At 36.1% G+C, this 13150-nt stretch overlaps 1 protein-coding gene across 7 annotated transcripts in view; it reads right to left on the reverse strand.

Moving 5' to 3' along the window:
- The window catches only part of ATP6V1H (ATPase H+ transporting V1 subunit H), a 120885-nt gene that overhangs the window by 82616 nt on the left and 25119 nt on the right, over nt 1-13150 (reverse strand). For all 7 annotated transcript variants that reach the window (XM_026516476.4, XM_057307768.1, XM_044390386.3 and 4 more), the window contains 2 exons: nt 12412-12516; nt 9053-9106 (listed from right to left, as the gene is read on the reverse strand). In XM_026516476.4, the coding sequence (XP_026372261.2) occupies nt 9053-9106; nt 12412-12516 (159 nt within the window). The remainder of the gene's footprint in view (nt 1-9052; nt 9107-12411; nt 12517-13150) is intronic.

Raw genomic sequence — 13150 nt, forward strand, 5'->3', positions numbered from 1 at the left:
TCAATAATATTTGTGTACATGACTTTTATTCATCTTAATTTAACATGAAATTCTTTGTACATATTTATGATAAAATATCCAATCAACGGGTGCTTGGGTGGCACAGTCAGGTAAGCATCAGACTCTTGGTTCTGGCTCCGGTCATGATCTCAAGGTTGTAAGATCAAGCCCTGCATCAGGCTCCTCGCTCAGCAGGGAGTCTGCTTGAGATTCTCCCTCCCTCTCCCTCTGCCCCTCCTCTCCTGCTTTCTCTCTCAAATAAATAAATTTTTTAAAAATAAATAAATAAAAATAAATAAAATAAGATCTTTTTTAAAAAATAGCCAATCAATATAGAATGGCATAAAATGAAACCTCCCTCTTATCACCCTTCAGTACCACTAAGATGCAATCAATATTAGATTTCTGTGTAAACTGCAGATTCTATGCATTATACATACATCTTTTTTTTAAAAAAATACAAATAAGATTATACTGTAACTTTCATTTGCAATTTTCTTTTTCCATTTAAGAAATCTTATAGAGATCTACTGCATTTTTAATCATCTGTATAAAGATTTTAAATCCACTGTGCTCTCTCAACTTTGAAGAAGTATTACTTCATTCAACGACATTTATTGAGTTGCTTATATTATCTGGCATGTAGAAGGGACTCCACTTTATTTTCAAATATATTTGTAGTTAGAAGTGGGGGTAAACAGAAGGGGGAATGAACCATGACAGACTATGGATTCTGGGAAACAGACTGAGGGCTTCAGAGGGGAGCGGGGTGGGGGATTGGGATAGGCCGGCGATGGGTATTAAGGAGGGCATGTATTGCATGGAGCACTGGGTGTTATACACAAATAATGAATCATGGAACACTACATCAAAAACTAAGGATGTACTGTATGGTGACTAACATAACATAATAAAAAATTATTATAAAAAATAAATAAATAAATAAATAAAAAAGAAAGAAAGAAAGAAAGAAAGAAAGAAAGAAAGAAAGAAAGAAAGAAAGAAAGAAAAAGAAAAAAAAAGAATCCAACCAAAGATGAAGAAGCCCATTTGCCCTTGCAGTTCTAGTATACTCTGACAGCTACAACCCCAGAGTGACTGGACTGTCAGAAACTATTAATAAGGGACATAGGGCCTCCATCATTCTAAGTTCTCAACTACTACCCAGAAAGGTTCTATAAGTCTGTATTCAATACTCATTCAACAAATATTTACTGACTGACTGCTACGTGCAAGACACTGTTCTTGCACTGGACACACAACCATGAACAAACAGACCTCAATCCCTTCCATCAGGGAGTATACAGTCTAATGGAGAAAGAGGAAAAGCACACAAAAACAAGTAAATTACAGAGTGTACTGGAGTTTGACAAGTTCAATACAACAAAAATACCATTAAAAAAGGGAAATAGGAAATGCAGAGAGGGAGACATGGGTGCTCTTTTAAGTAGGATCCTTGGAGAGGGACTCACTGCTGAGGTGACAAGTGACAGAATCCCAGGAAAGTAAAAAAGTAAGCCACACAGCAATCAAGGGGAACAGTGCCAATGCTGCAGGATGGCAGATCCAGTACCAGGACTTATAAATGCTGCCCTCCGGGGCGCCTGGGTGGCACAGCGGTTAAGCATCTGCCTTCGGCTCAGGGTGTGATCCCGGCGTTATGGGATCGAGCCCCACATCAGGCTCCTCTGCTATGAGCCTGCTTCTTCCTCTCCCACTCCCCCTGCTTGTGTTCCCTCTCTCGCTGGCTGTCTCTCTCTCTGTCGAATAAATAAATAAAAAATCTTTAAAAAAAAAAATAAATAAATAAATGCTGCCCTCCTTCCTGTGGCTGCTCTACACCATGTGACTCCCCATCTTAATATTCTTCAATGGATTCCCTGCGGAGGAAAAGTCCTAAAACCCTATGTGATCTCTAAGGCCCTGAATACCCTGGGCCTGCCTGCCTTATCTCCCCACTCTCCCTATGCCTGCACTCCTACAGCATCCCCAGCTCTCCCTTCTCTGCCCATGTTCTCCACACACTTCCCTCCAGTGGAGGCACAGGCCTCATTCCTCCACTTCCTCAGGAATCCTGAGCAAACTGGCCCCAGATGAGACCCCTCACTGCACACTCTCAAAGGACCTGTGCTTCTCTTTTACAAGCATTGCCAGACAGGTACTAAAATAATCACAGTGTGTAATTACTTATCTAATACTGTCCTCCCTAAGATGAAGCCCAATGTAGGCAAGAGCCCCTCCCATTCAATGCTATGCTTTCAGCACTATGCACTGTACTGGTAGGTACTTAATACATATTTCTTGACTGAATGAACAAACAACAGAAATACAAACAAGCTTCCTAGCTTACACAAATTCCAAATGAATGGGACTCTAATAGATATCATCCATAATTAAAAGTTTAGCCAAAATTTTTATCCTAATAACAATCAATACTGTAGAAATATACACAACATTGTACCATTATCCTATTTCTTTTTAAAGCCAAAACTAAATCTGTTTGGTAGTATGGATCTTACATAATTGTTTAGTATTTTCTTTTAATTTATCTCATTTTGAATACTAATGTAAATTGCTAGTCAATTCTGGCTGTACCTTGTATCATCCTACTTTACTAGAAAATATTTATGGTAAAAGAGCTCATTTAAACCAGATGATAACTTTCATTTAAATTACTAAAATAGGAGTGCCTGGGTGGCTTCCTCAGTTACGCAGCTGCCTTTGGCTCAAGGTCATGATCCCAGGATCCTGGGGTTCCAGCGTAGAGCCCTGCTTCTCCCTCTCTCTCTGCTCCTCCCCCACTTACCCCGCCCCCATGCTCATGCTCTCCCCCCACATGAAATAAATAAAATCTTCTTTATAAATAAATAAATAAATAAATAGCTAAATTCACTTCTTCATTAACAAAAAAATCACCCATATTTGGATTGACTTAATAACAACAACAAAATACATACACACAAAAAAAGATATTTTAGATACTCATTGCACTGTTTCCTAAATACTATTTGTTTAAATGTCATCCCACCAGAGTTCTTTAAGGTAAAGTTTTTGTTTTTTCAAGAATCAAAATGTATCTTCTAACCTTCACAACTAATCAAAAAACTGTCAAAAAAGAAATTAAAAATGTTTTATAAAAATAATTTAACACATTTTTCAAAGTACTTTCAAAAAATTAAAATTAAAGATAAGAGGGAAATATGATACCCAATTTTTCAGATGAGCCTTAAAAAGGAGATATAATTTGCTGAAATTAAAATAGCGAGTTAATCTTGGATTGGCCCTAGGAATCCACTCCTCATGGTTGAGTTAGAGTTCACTGTGCTGCACCAGACATCCTGGGCTCAGAATTGGCCACAACATACCCTCACTGCAGCAAACCTCACTGGCAGAGAAAAACTACTTTTACTTCTCAATACATTTAAGAGAAATTTTCCAGTGCTGTTGAAATGCAAACTCTCCTATATTATGGTGGAATAATCACATCATAGGGAAAATAGCAACTTGTAAAATTCACCTTCATGGCAAATATGATCTCAGAGATCCATATTCTGCAGAATTACAAAGCAATTCAAGAACTAAGGAATTACAAAGCAGGCAGGCAACAAAAGATAAACATAAAAACTAGTGATATTGTACCAACATAAAACTAATGTTATAACAACATTTATAGATATATTTTCAATATTCATCTTCAGAAAGCTGGGATATAAGTACAAACTAAATGAGAAAGAGCAAAGATAATATTCACTTAAATTTTGGAATCATGGGCACTTGAAATAATGTGTCTGCATTGCAGTAAAAAGCACCTGTCCCACAGACAGTAAAAACGCACAGTACAGTGGACTTGGTGAAGCACCAAGCTGAACTTTTCAAACACATAATTGACTAAAATAGATTCCAGAAGCCAGTTTTACATGAAATGGAGAACTCCTGATTTGAACAGTCCCAAAAGTATTTAATGTTTCATGACAATTATATGAATCTTTTCTTGTAGAACTAAAAAGTGTGTGCATATATGTGTGTCATTTTTAATTCTATCACAGATATTTGCTTTAAAAAATAACACAAGACAAAAACATAACATAAGTGTCAGTGACAATAACATAAGTGTCAGTAAGGACTGGAACAACTGGAATTCTCATACTTTGTTGAGGGACACGTAAATTGATTAAGAACACTGATTTGCAATATCTACTAAATTTACATATGCCTTACAAGCCAGCAATTCCATTGTAGAATTAAGTGCTCCAGACATAAGTGATTACAGTGATCACATCTACCAAAAGGCAGGTATAAGAATGTTCCTACCAAGAAGCCAAAACTAGAAGTAACCCAAAATATCCATTAATAAGAGAACAGAAAATATTCATTTAATGGATTACTGGATGGCAGTAAAAAAAATGAATTTCTATTAAATGCACATGAATGAATCTCACTGGCACAATACTGGCAAGAGAATTCAAATACGTAAGAGCCATACTGTATATGATTCCACTACAATGGAGTTCAAGATTAGGCAAAACTAATCACTGGTAATAGATACCATGAAAACAATAACCTTGGTGAAAGTTTAGCCAAAGGGAGGTATTGAGCAGGAGGACACAGGACATATAAATTCATTTAGTGTAACATTTAAAATCTGTACATTTTACTTTGTGTGCATTAAGACATAAAAATAAAAAAGAAAAAAAAAGAAAAGAAAAGAAAAAAAAGGGAAAAGAGGAGAGACTTTGCCTATCAGGAGTTTTGCCAAATTATCTTTGGCAAATCACTTAAACTCTTCAAAACTGTTCTATCATCAATAAAAGGAAATAACCAGCCCTAACAAATTAAAGGGAAAAAATCTCCTCAAATCTGAACTCAAATCAATTCTACAAAGCACAAAACAACCATAAGGTATATTATTATTACCTCATATGCAGGAACTAAAATATATATAAGTTCAAGAATTCTCTTGAAGTTGGCTTACTCAAAGAGATCTTCTAGTCAATACTCATTAAATACCAAGATTAAATTAATGCCTAAATTAAGATAATTTAGCCTTAGACTTAAATTTTACCAAAAAAAAGTAATTTCATTATTAATTTACAGATTTCTAAATTTTCTTCAAGCATTGCTTTCAACCTAATTGGCTCCATCATGTAATGAGATTCTTTACAACATACAGAAAAACTGTGAATTTGGGAAAATATTATTTACTTTATAAATTATTGCCTTGTATAAAACTTCCAAGTACACATCTTATGCACAATATTAGATTACTTATTATTATCAGTACTATGCTTTGACAATGATTTGTAAAAGAAAATCTTATACTGAAACCCTTAACCACTTAACTTTCTTTTGTATTGCCAGACTATACCTCCAGACAGTCCTTCCAAAAATCTGATCAGAAAAACAAAACTCACAGATTCTTATCTTCCCTCCTTAATGTTCATTCTGTGCATATATTTTAATGATCCCCAATGTTTAAAATGTATTAATTTTATGGCAAGAAGATAAAATTAAATAACGAAAATCTTCCAAGAATTGCCACACAACTTACACAGACACACAACTGATTATGAATTACTTTGAGTCCTCACAGACTTCACAGTTTGACAGCCAGAGCAGACCACAGTTAAATAACAGGCCTGAACTGTATGAATTTCTGACACAGCCCACTTATTTCTGCTACTGGGGCAGCACTTTTGGTGGACTTAACAACAAAGTAGTAAAGAACTAAATCATTAAAGTACTCTACCTCTTCTGGAAGGCTGAAAAGTGCCACATCAGCACAGCATTAAATTAAAAACAAAGCCAAAACAGTAAAACTATCTTCATATTAACAAGGATACTAGAACTGCCACAGAAACCAATTTAAGAAATTTGGCCAAAAGCCAAAAAAAACTAAGTTTCATTTCTCTCACTCTAATATGCTGTTATTATGTGCTAAAACATGCATGAATCTTAAAAACATTACGCTAAGTAAAAGAAGCCAGTCATAGACAACCAACTACATACTATGTGCTTTATTTTTATGAAATGGCCAGAAGAGACAGAAAGAGTAGATTAGTGGTTGCCAGAGGCTGGGAGTGGGGAGTTGGAATGAGGAATGACTGTTAATGTGTACAGGGTTTCCTTCTGAGGTGTTAAAAATGTTATAAAATTAGATTGTGGTAATGGCTGCACAACTATGTAAATATACTAAAACGTACTGAACTGCAAATGGATGGACTTTATGGTATGTGACATATATTTTGATAAAAAACTCAAAAATTTAAACAATTAAATAAAATTGAAAATGTATTTCCTCACTTGCACTTGCCACCTTTCCAAGTCCTTAATAGCCACACAGTGGCTACCACAATGGACAGTTCCAACATCATGGAAAGTTCTGGTGGACAGAACTGCTCCAGAACATTAAAAGGCAAGATGAAATAATAAGGAGAACTGGCAACTTCATCAAGTTATTTACTATCAAAGAAACAATGTTTATCTACCAGTAACTAATGCCAAACTGGATCCACAACAAAATAACCAGAGATCCGGACATGGTCAGTCACCTTGCTCCCTCCTACACAAGTATAAGTGAAGCTGGACAGAAGAAAAAACAAACAAGCTAGAAATTCCCAGATTCTTTCTAAATCCTGCAAAGCCTGTGAGAGATCACAGTATTTATTCATCGTTTTATCAGGGTATCAGCACTAATCAATGTCCGCAGCTGTGCAGCTTCCTCAGAACAGAAGACATGAGCACTCACATTCGAGAGCCTGTAAAGAACTGAACAGTTTAAGGTAAGTGCATAAGAGCTGGTGTCATTTATTATTTTCATCTTCAGGCAAAGACAACATAATGCATGCTAAGGGAAGTCTACTTATGTAATGTCATTTAAATAAAAATGTTTGTAATGATCCACTCATAACTTATGATGATGCTTCTGTGGCCATTTTAAACTAAGACTGTTGAATCATTCTTAGTTCACATTCTGCAGTATTAAAATTTTTGTTTGTTTTATACTGACATCAAGTGGCAATACCATGTACTGCAATTTCCCAAACTGCTTTCCTATGTTCTTGTAAAAACCTAAAGAGATTTTAAGATATAATACCAATACTTTTCCAAGGCTGAGCAGGCTGTGCGACTTGGGGAATGCCTTAAGACCCAACGGCACATCTGTTGCCTTAAAAGGAATTCTCTTGGCAAGCAATTCCTTTGTTTAGACTGTTTGCCACTCATTAACTGAATGACTTGAGGCAAACTGGTGTTGCCATTCTGTGCAGCCTCAAGGCTCACATCTATACAAAGTGGCTTAGTAAGACCTAAGTCAGAGAGGGAGTGTGAATATTTCAAGGAGATGTAAATGTAAGCTGAATAAAGCAGTGCCAGGCACCTAGTAAGAGCTCAATAAATATTAGTTACCAATTCATAGTCCCCTATTAAATCATCAGAGCAGAAGCTACCACCTTACCCTCAACTTATTAAAGTCTGCTTTCCAAGTTGATAGCTATCTGAAAAAGTAAGAACCTCCGGAAGAGACAGCAAGCATGTTTAAGTTCGAAGGGTATGAAAGGGAAGAAGGTCAAAAGTCAAAGGCCACCTTTTCCTTACTCACAATTACCTCTGATGCTAATTGTTTGGGATGTATGTGTACGAGTCTACCAGGTAAATAAACCACTTTGAATAACGTATGCCAATTCAATTAATTAGTTTTGTTTTTCCAATACACTGGACAGAAAAGAACGAAATAAGAATGTCATGTCACCAAAGCCTGCAACTCATTATGTAAGCTTTAATAACTTAAAAACACGTCAACAATCACTCAAATAAGTTTATAAGATATATAATTCCGAAAACACCTTTTTAAAAAATTTATCAATAAGCCTAATTCATGAATTAAATAATTTTTCAAAATTTCAAACAAATAAAAATTCAAGTCATGAAAATAAAAGATTCTCAATTTAAACATGCGCTTATGATTGAATATCTAGACTTCCAACCTATCACCTGCTTACCCCACTCTGACCCCGAGATTGCTCATCTAGTTCTACACCTTGTTCTGATTCCTCTTTAGAAGGTTAATAGCCATTTTCTGGCCTAACACACTATTTGTCAAATCCTTCAAACCTTGCCCCAAGAGAAGCCCTGCTCTTGGCTTTGAAAATAGGTTCTGCTGCAATCTACAGTCTCAGAGCACACAAACAGATATATTCCATGCTGATTATGGAAATATTGGTAATTAATATGGATATTAAATGGCTTCTACACAGCTTCGTCTAGGTCTACTACAGGCAAGTGGTAGACACTACCCTCTGAAGATGCCTTCCAGTTTCCCAGAGATATTTCCCACTAATAAAGATAGTGCACCTCACCTACATTTCTTTTTCCCTATCTTTTTCTCAATTGGCTCTAATCATGCCAACCCTTACTTGTTCAAACTTCTTGCCAGTTCTTGAAGTATTCAGAATATAACAAAGATAAACTGCTCCCAAATGGGGAAGATAAGTCCAACCAAGAAGGGAACTTGGGGAGACGTGATTAATTTTAACCTTTACCCTTCTGGCTCTACAAAAATGTGGGGAGAGTTTGGCGAAAAAAAGGGCAGGCTGGGGTTCCAGCCAGCAAACAGCCCCACATAAAGCCTTGAGCAACACAGTGCAAGTAACGAGTTTTAATGCCATCAGGTAACTGAACTGTTTTCAACTCCCTGACATACTATTCCCGTATCTGTTAAACAGATATTGGATAGGTATCAAACAACGGAAGCCTGAGAGAGTAACTTTATGATTATTCATTCCAGCTGTACATCTGAATTCAGACTCTTGCCTTGATTCTCAGGTCTAAGATAAAGGGACCTGAAAAGAAGAGCAACAGGGAAGAGCAAGTCTACAGACCATAATATTTATATATACATAAATATATAGATTTTTACAATGCTATTAACCTAACTGAAGGTTAACATGGATTTACATTTGGGGAGCTAGTAAACATCTTTAAAATTTTAAATGACTCAAAATAACTTATATTCATGGTGTTAGGAGGCCAGTGAATTAAGAAGGAATATACTTACATCACTTGAAGAGACTGTTCCTGTTTCAACAGCGACACCGCTACCACGCAGTTTCTATTACGAAATAAATAACTTATTACTTAGTTTTGTTTTTAATTTTTATCCTAATTTATCAGCTTATGAAAGGGAGCTAAGCAAATTTTATAATTTTTTTCCTAATCCTACTTAATGGAGTACCATCAACTAATAAAAAGCATAGGGATGACACAAAATATTCTAAATATTACACTCTTCCAGATAACTTAATTAAAAATGGAACAATAATAAACTGAATACTAAGCTCCAGCTAAATTTCATAAGTGAAGCTGGTGCAAATTTCCAAATCTCAGAACTTACTTACTGAATTGCTTTTCGCGTAAGATGACTGTCTTAAGCTGAACTATCTACATTATATGCTGTGGCAAAGCTTTCAAAATAGGTGCCTCATAATGGAAAGATTCTACACAGAACTTAAAATCAGATTATCTACAGCAACGCTAGCAAGTTATAATGACAATCAGAATCTCACATGTTATATGATGTCTAAATGACATATAGAAATGACTAAAGAAAAGGTAGAAAGTCAAAGATTGAATGTGCAAGAGAAAAGTGGTGATGAATTTCTGAAAGGAAATTTTTATTTAGTTTTATTCGATCTAATTTTATTTTTTATCTACTAAGTTCCAGGCATGAGGCCCCCCCCACAACACATATACAATGCTTGAACTACCAAAAAAGAAAAAGCTCCTAAATGTCACTATAAAGTCAACAAAATATCCAAACTTGCAACTAATTTGGACTTTTGAAAGTTTATTTCTATTAAAATTATGAAACTGTGGTCCTTTTTATGAGGGAGAAAACACTAACAATAGAGAAAAAGAGACGTTCCAGATACAGTGCCATCATATGACATTTAAGCAAAGTAGCAAACAGAATCCCCAGTAATCCTAGGTTTCATTCTTTAAACAAGAAGTCTGTAATTTGATCCTGATAGAAAGCTATGGAAGAAGTGTCTGCCCACAGCAAGAGAGACAGTGCAATTCAGATCCTAGCAGAAGCAGTGACCAGACTCTGAGAAGCAAAGCCAGACGTGGCCAGGGCACCCTGAAGAGTCACTTTGTAGCAGGACTTGCAAAGCAGAAACGCCATACCATAACTGAAGAAAGCCAAAGACTTTGTGATAAAAAGAATGCACCAGAAAGATAAAGAAAAGGTCTTTTAAAGCATTTATCTAATACCGAGAAGGTCAGTTCTAATGAAAACTGTTTCACACACTGAAATATTTTGCTTCCACTAGTGATAATAAAGATATTTCCCCCAATTCTTGGACATAGTTATAACCACAGTTAATCATTCCAAAAGTAACAAATCATCTGCGAGGCACAATATAAATGTTATTCTTGTGAGGAAAAATCTAAGATGAAACAACCCAAAATGTTAGTGGCAAACTACAGTATACATTCTTTCCTACTAATTTTCATTTTATGAATCCAGTTATGATAGAGCCTCACTACCATTACCATAAAGCTAACACTTAAAAAGATTGAAGTTTGTTCAAAGGAAGAACAAATTTCAAAAAAGAAGAAAAAAAAAAGGAGGGGTGAGGGGAAGGTTAAACATTCTGATCCTAAATGATACACACCTAGAAATCTAAAATCTCATCTTCACACATCTATTTTTCATGTTCTAAATATTATGTTTTTAAAATACCTCACAAATTCACTAAAATCCGCAAGTTTGTGGCTCTTGTAAAAATACTTTTAAAAACTAAGCCAGGGGCACCTGGGTGTCTCAGTGAGTTAAGCATTCAACTCTCGGTTTCAGCTCAGGTTGTGCGATTGAGCCCCATGTTGGGCTCCATGCTCAACAGAGAGTCTGCTTCTCCTCTCCCTCTCCCTTTGTCCCTCCCCCTGCTCACAAGTTCTCTCTCTTTCTTTAAAATAAATAAATCTTAAAAAAAAAAAAAAACTAAGCCAAAAAGACTGTTAAAATTTATACTACTAACATAAAAAAATACGTAATTACGTTCAATACACTCCAAAACATCCCTATGCAAATATAGGAGACAATTAGACTTTCCCAAAAAGGCAGCCAACGGTAAGACAAAAAGTAAACCCAAATAAATGTCATGGTGTCTCTCCTATGCCTCAAATTAAAATCTATTAAAATGTCACCTGAAATGTGAATTATAACTTTCCAAAAATATATTTCAAATAGAATTTATTTGTAATTTAACACTGACAACACACTAACAATATTATTTTCCTGGTCCCGTCCCCACACCAAATCTCATTATCTTCTACCCTTTCTTCCCCAGAATACTCCTTCCCCACCCACCTTCATTCACTCCTTTTCTGAGGATCATTCCCAGTCTCTCCCTTACCACTAATATCAGTCACTGGAAGCCTAAAGGAAAGGACCACTGAGCCACCATAAGTGTCCTAACTTTTACCTGTTCTAGGGAACCATGAAGACAATAACAGAAAACCTGTTATTTTCCCCCATCATTTAACCAGCAAGCTATTTCATTCATGGAGAAGTAGAGCTACAGAGATCTGAAAGCAACCAAGATGACCACTAATCAGGCTTCACGTTTAACCTTAGGCCCAAATGTTCTATCCCACAGTGACATAGTAAATCCTGGGAAGGTGCCATTGTGCGATGTTACCTCGAAGCTGGTCCCAGCCGCTCTAGGCTTACCCAGGGGCACCTGGAAGCCTAGTATGGACTCTTGAGCAAGACCAGAACAACTGGATTGACCAATGATCTATAATGTGCTGTCTGTAGTTTAAAACTCCCCTGGCAGCACCGAGAGCCAGTTTGTTTATTAGTGTAACGAGTCAGACAGCTTGGCCTGGTTCTGTGACTAGAAGGACATAAACGATCCTGCTAGAAACACGAAGACCTCTCCCCAAACCTAAGATTTCCCGCACAAATCTTGGAGGTTCAGGATCCCCAAGGCAGACATGTGAGCTGCACCTGAAGTCTCTGAGCCCGAAGCTTGCCTGCACTCTGTCTCCTGCTATACTGTTTCTTTTCCCTTCTTACAAGCCTTATGTGAGTATGCTGTCTGGAATTGTCCAAGTCCTCTCAGTTCTCCCGCCTGTGCGATCTTGGCAGCCACCTAGAAGGAAGAGACTCCCTGCCCACTGAAAAGCATGAATGGAAAATCCCAAGTGGCAGAAAAGACAGAAAGGTTTGAGTTGAAGCTAGTCAAAGAAAGAAAAAGTGAAGCATGCTACCATACCTAAGAGTATTCTGACTTACTTATCAAATTCAAAATGGCATTATTTTAATGTGACTTTTTTGTAATTTCACTAATAGCTTAATATGGGTGTCACATTCCTTTCAAGGATACTAAAAAAAAAAGCGTCTTTTACCTGTGAACTCAGCTGAGTTTTTATCCAATTGAAATAATAATTTAAGTCACTGCCTTCCATCAGTTCTTTCCCCCAAGCTGCTAACTTCGCAATAATTCTTGCTGCCTGAAAAGTAAGAAATGTATTTGAATACTATGTTGATTCTAAAATCACATCACATACCTTAAAAAGCAGGACTCACAACCACTTTTCTGTGATTTTTTTCAATACTCAACTCCTCCAAAATAAGTTTGTATTTCATTTTTAAAAATATATTTTGCAATATAGTCAAAATGTACTTTTAAATAGATCCCTTAAGGCGAAACAAAATTAGTTACATTTTAAGAATTTCATGACATTCCCTGTAATATTTTGAGTTCCAAAAGTAAGACTGGGATTCATTATAAGACAAGCAAAAATCAAAATGATCTTTTTTTTTTTTTTGGAGGCACTGAATAAGTATTTTTAATGAATTTATAGATGTTGATATTCAAAAATCTGCAGACTTCCACCAAATTGCTTGCCAGAGTTCAGAGCAATGTCTACAACAAACTGCCAGCTGCTACCTTCATTCATTCCAAGCCCCATGTGAGTCCTCACACTTAAATATCTGTACCTTAGTATAAAATACATCCTGCATATTAAATAGCCATCTCTCCTCGCTATTAACCTTTTCTCCTCACCTAGAGATTTCTCAGGTTTCTTCAAGCTATAAAACTAACCATTAATTTTTTATTAAATAGGCAGTATAAGAATACAA

Source organism: Ursus arctos, unplaced genomic scaffold (genome assembly GCF_023065955.2).
Source record: "Ursus arctos isolate Adak ecotype North America unplaced genomic scaffold, UrsArc2.0 scaffold_6, whole genome shotgun sequence".
NCBI classification, from domain to species: Eukaryota; Metazoa; Chordata; class Mammalia; order Carnivora; family Ursidae; genus Ursus; species Ursus arctos.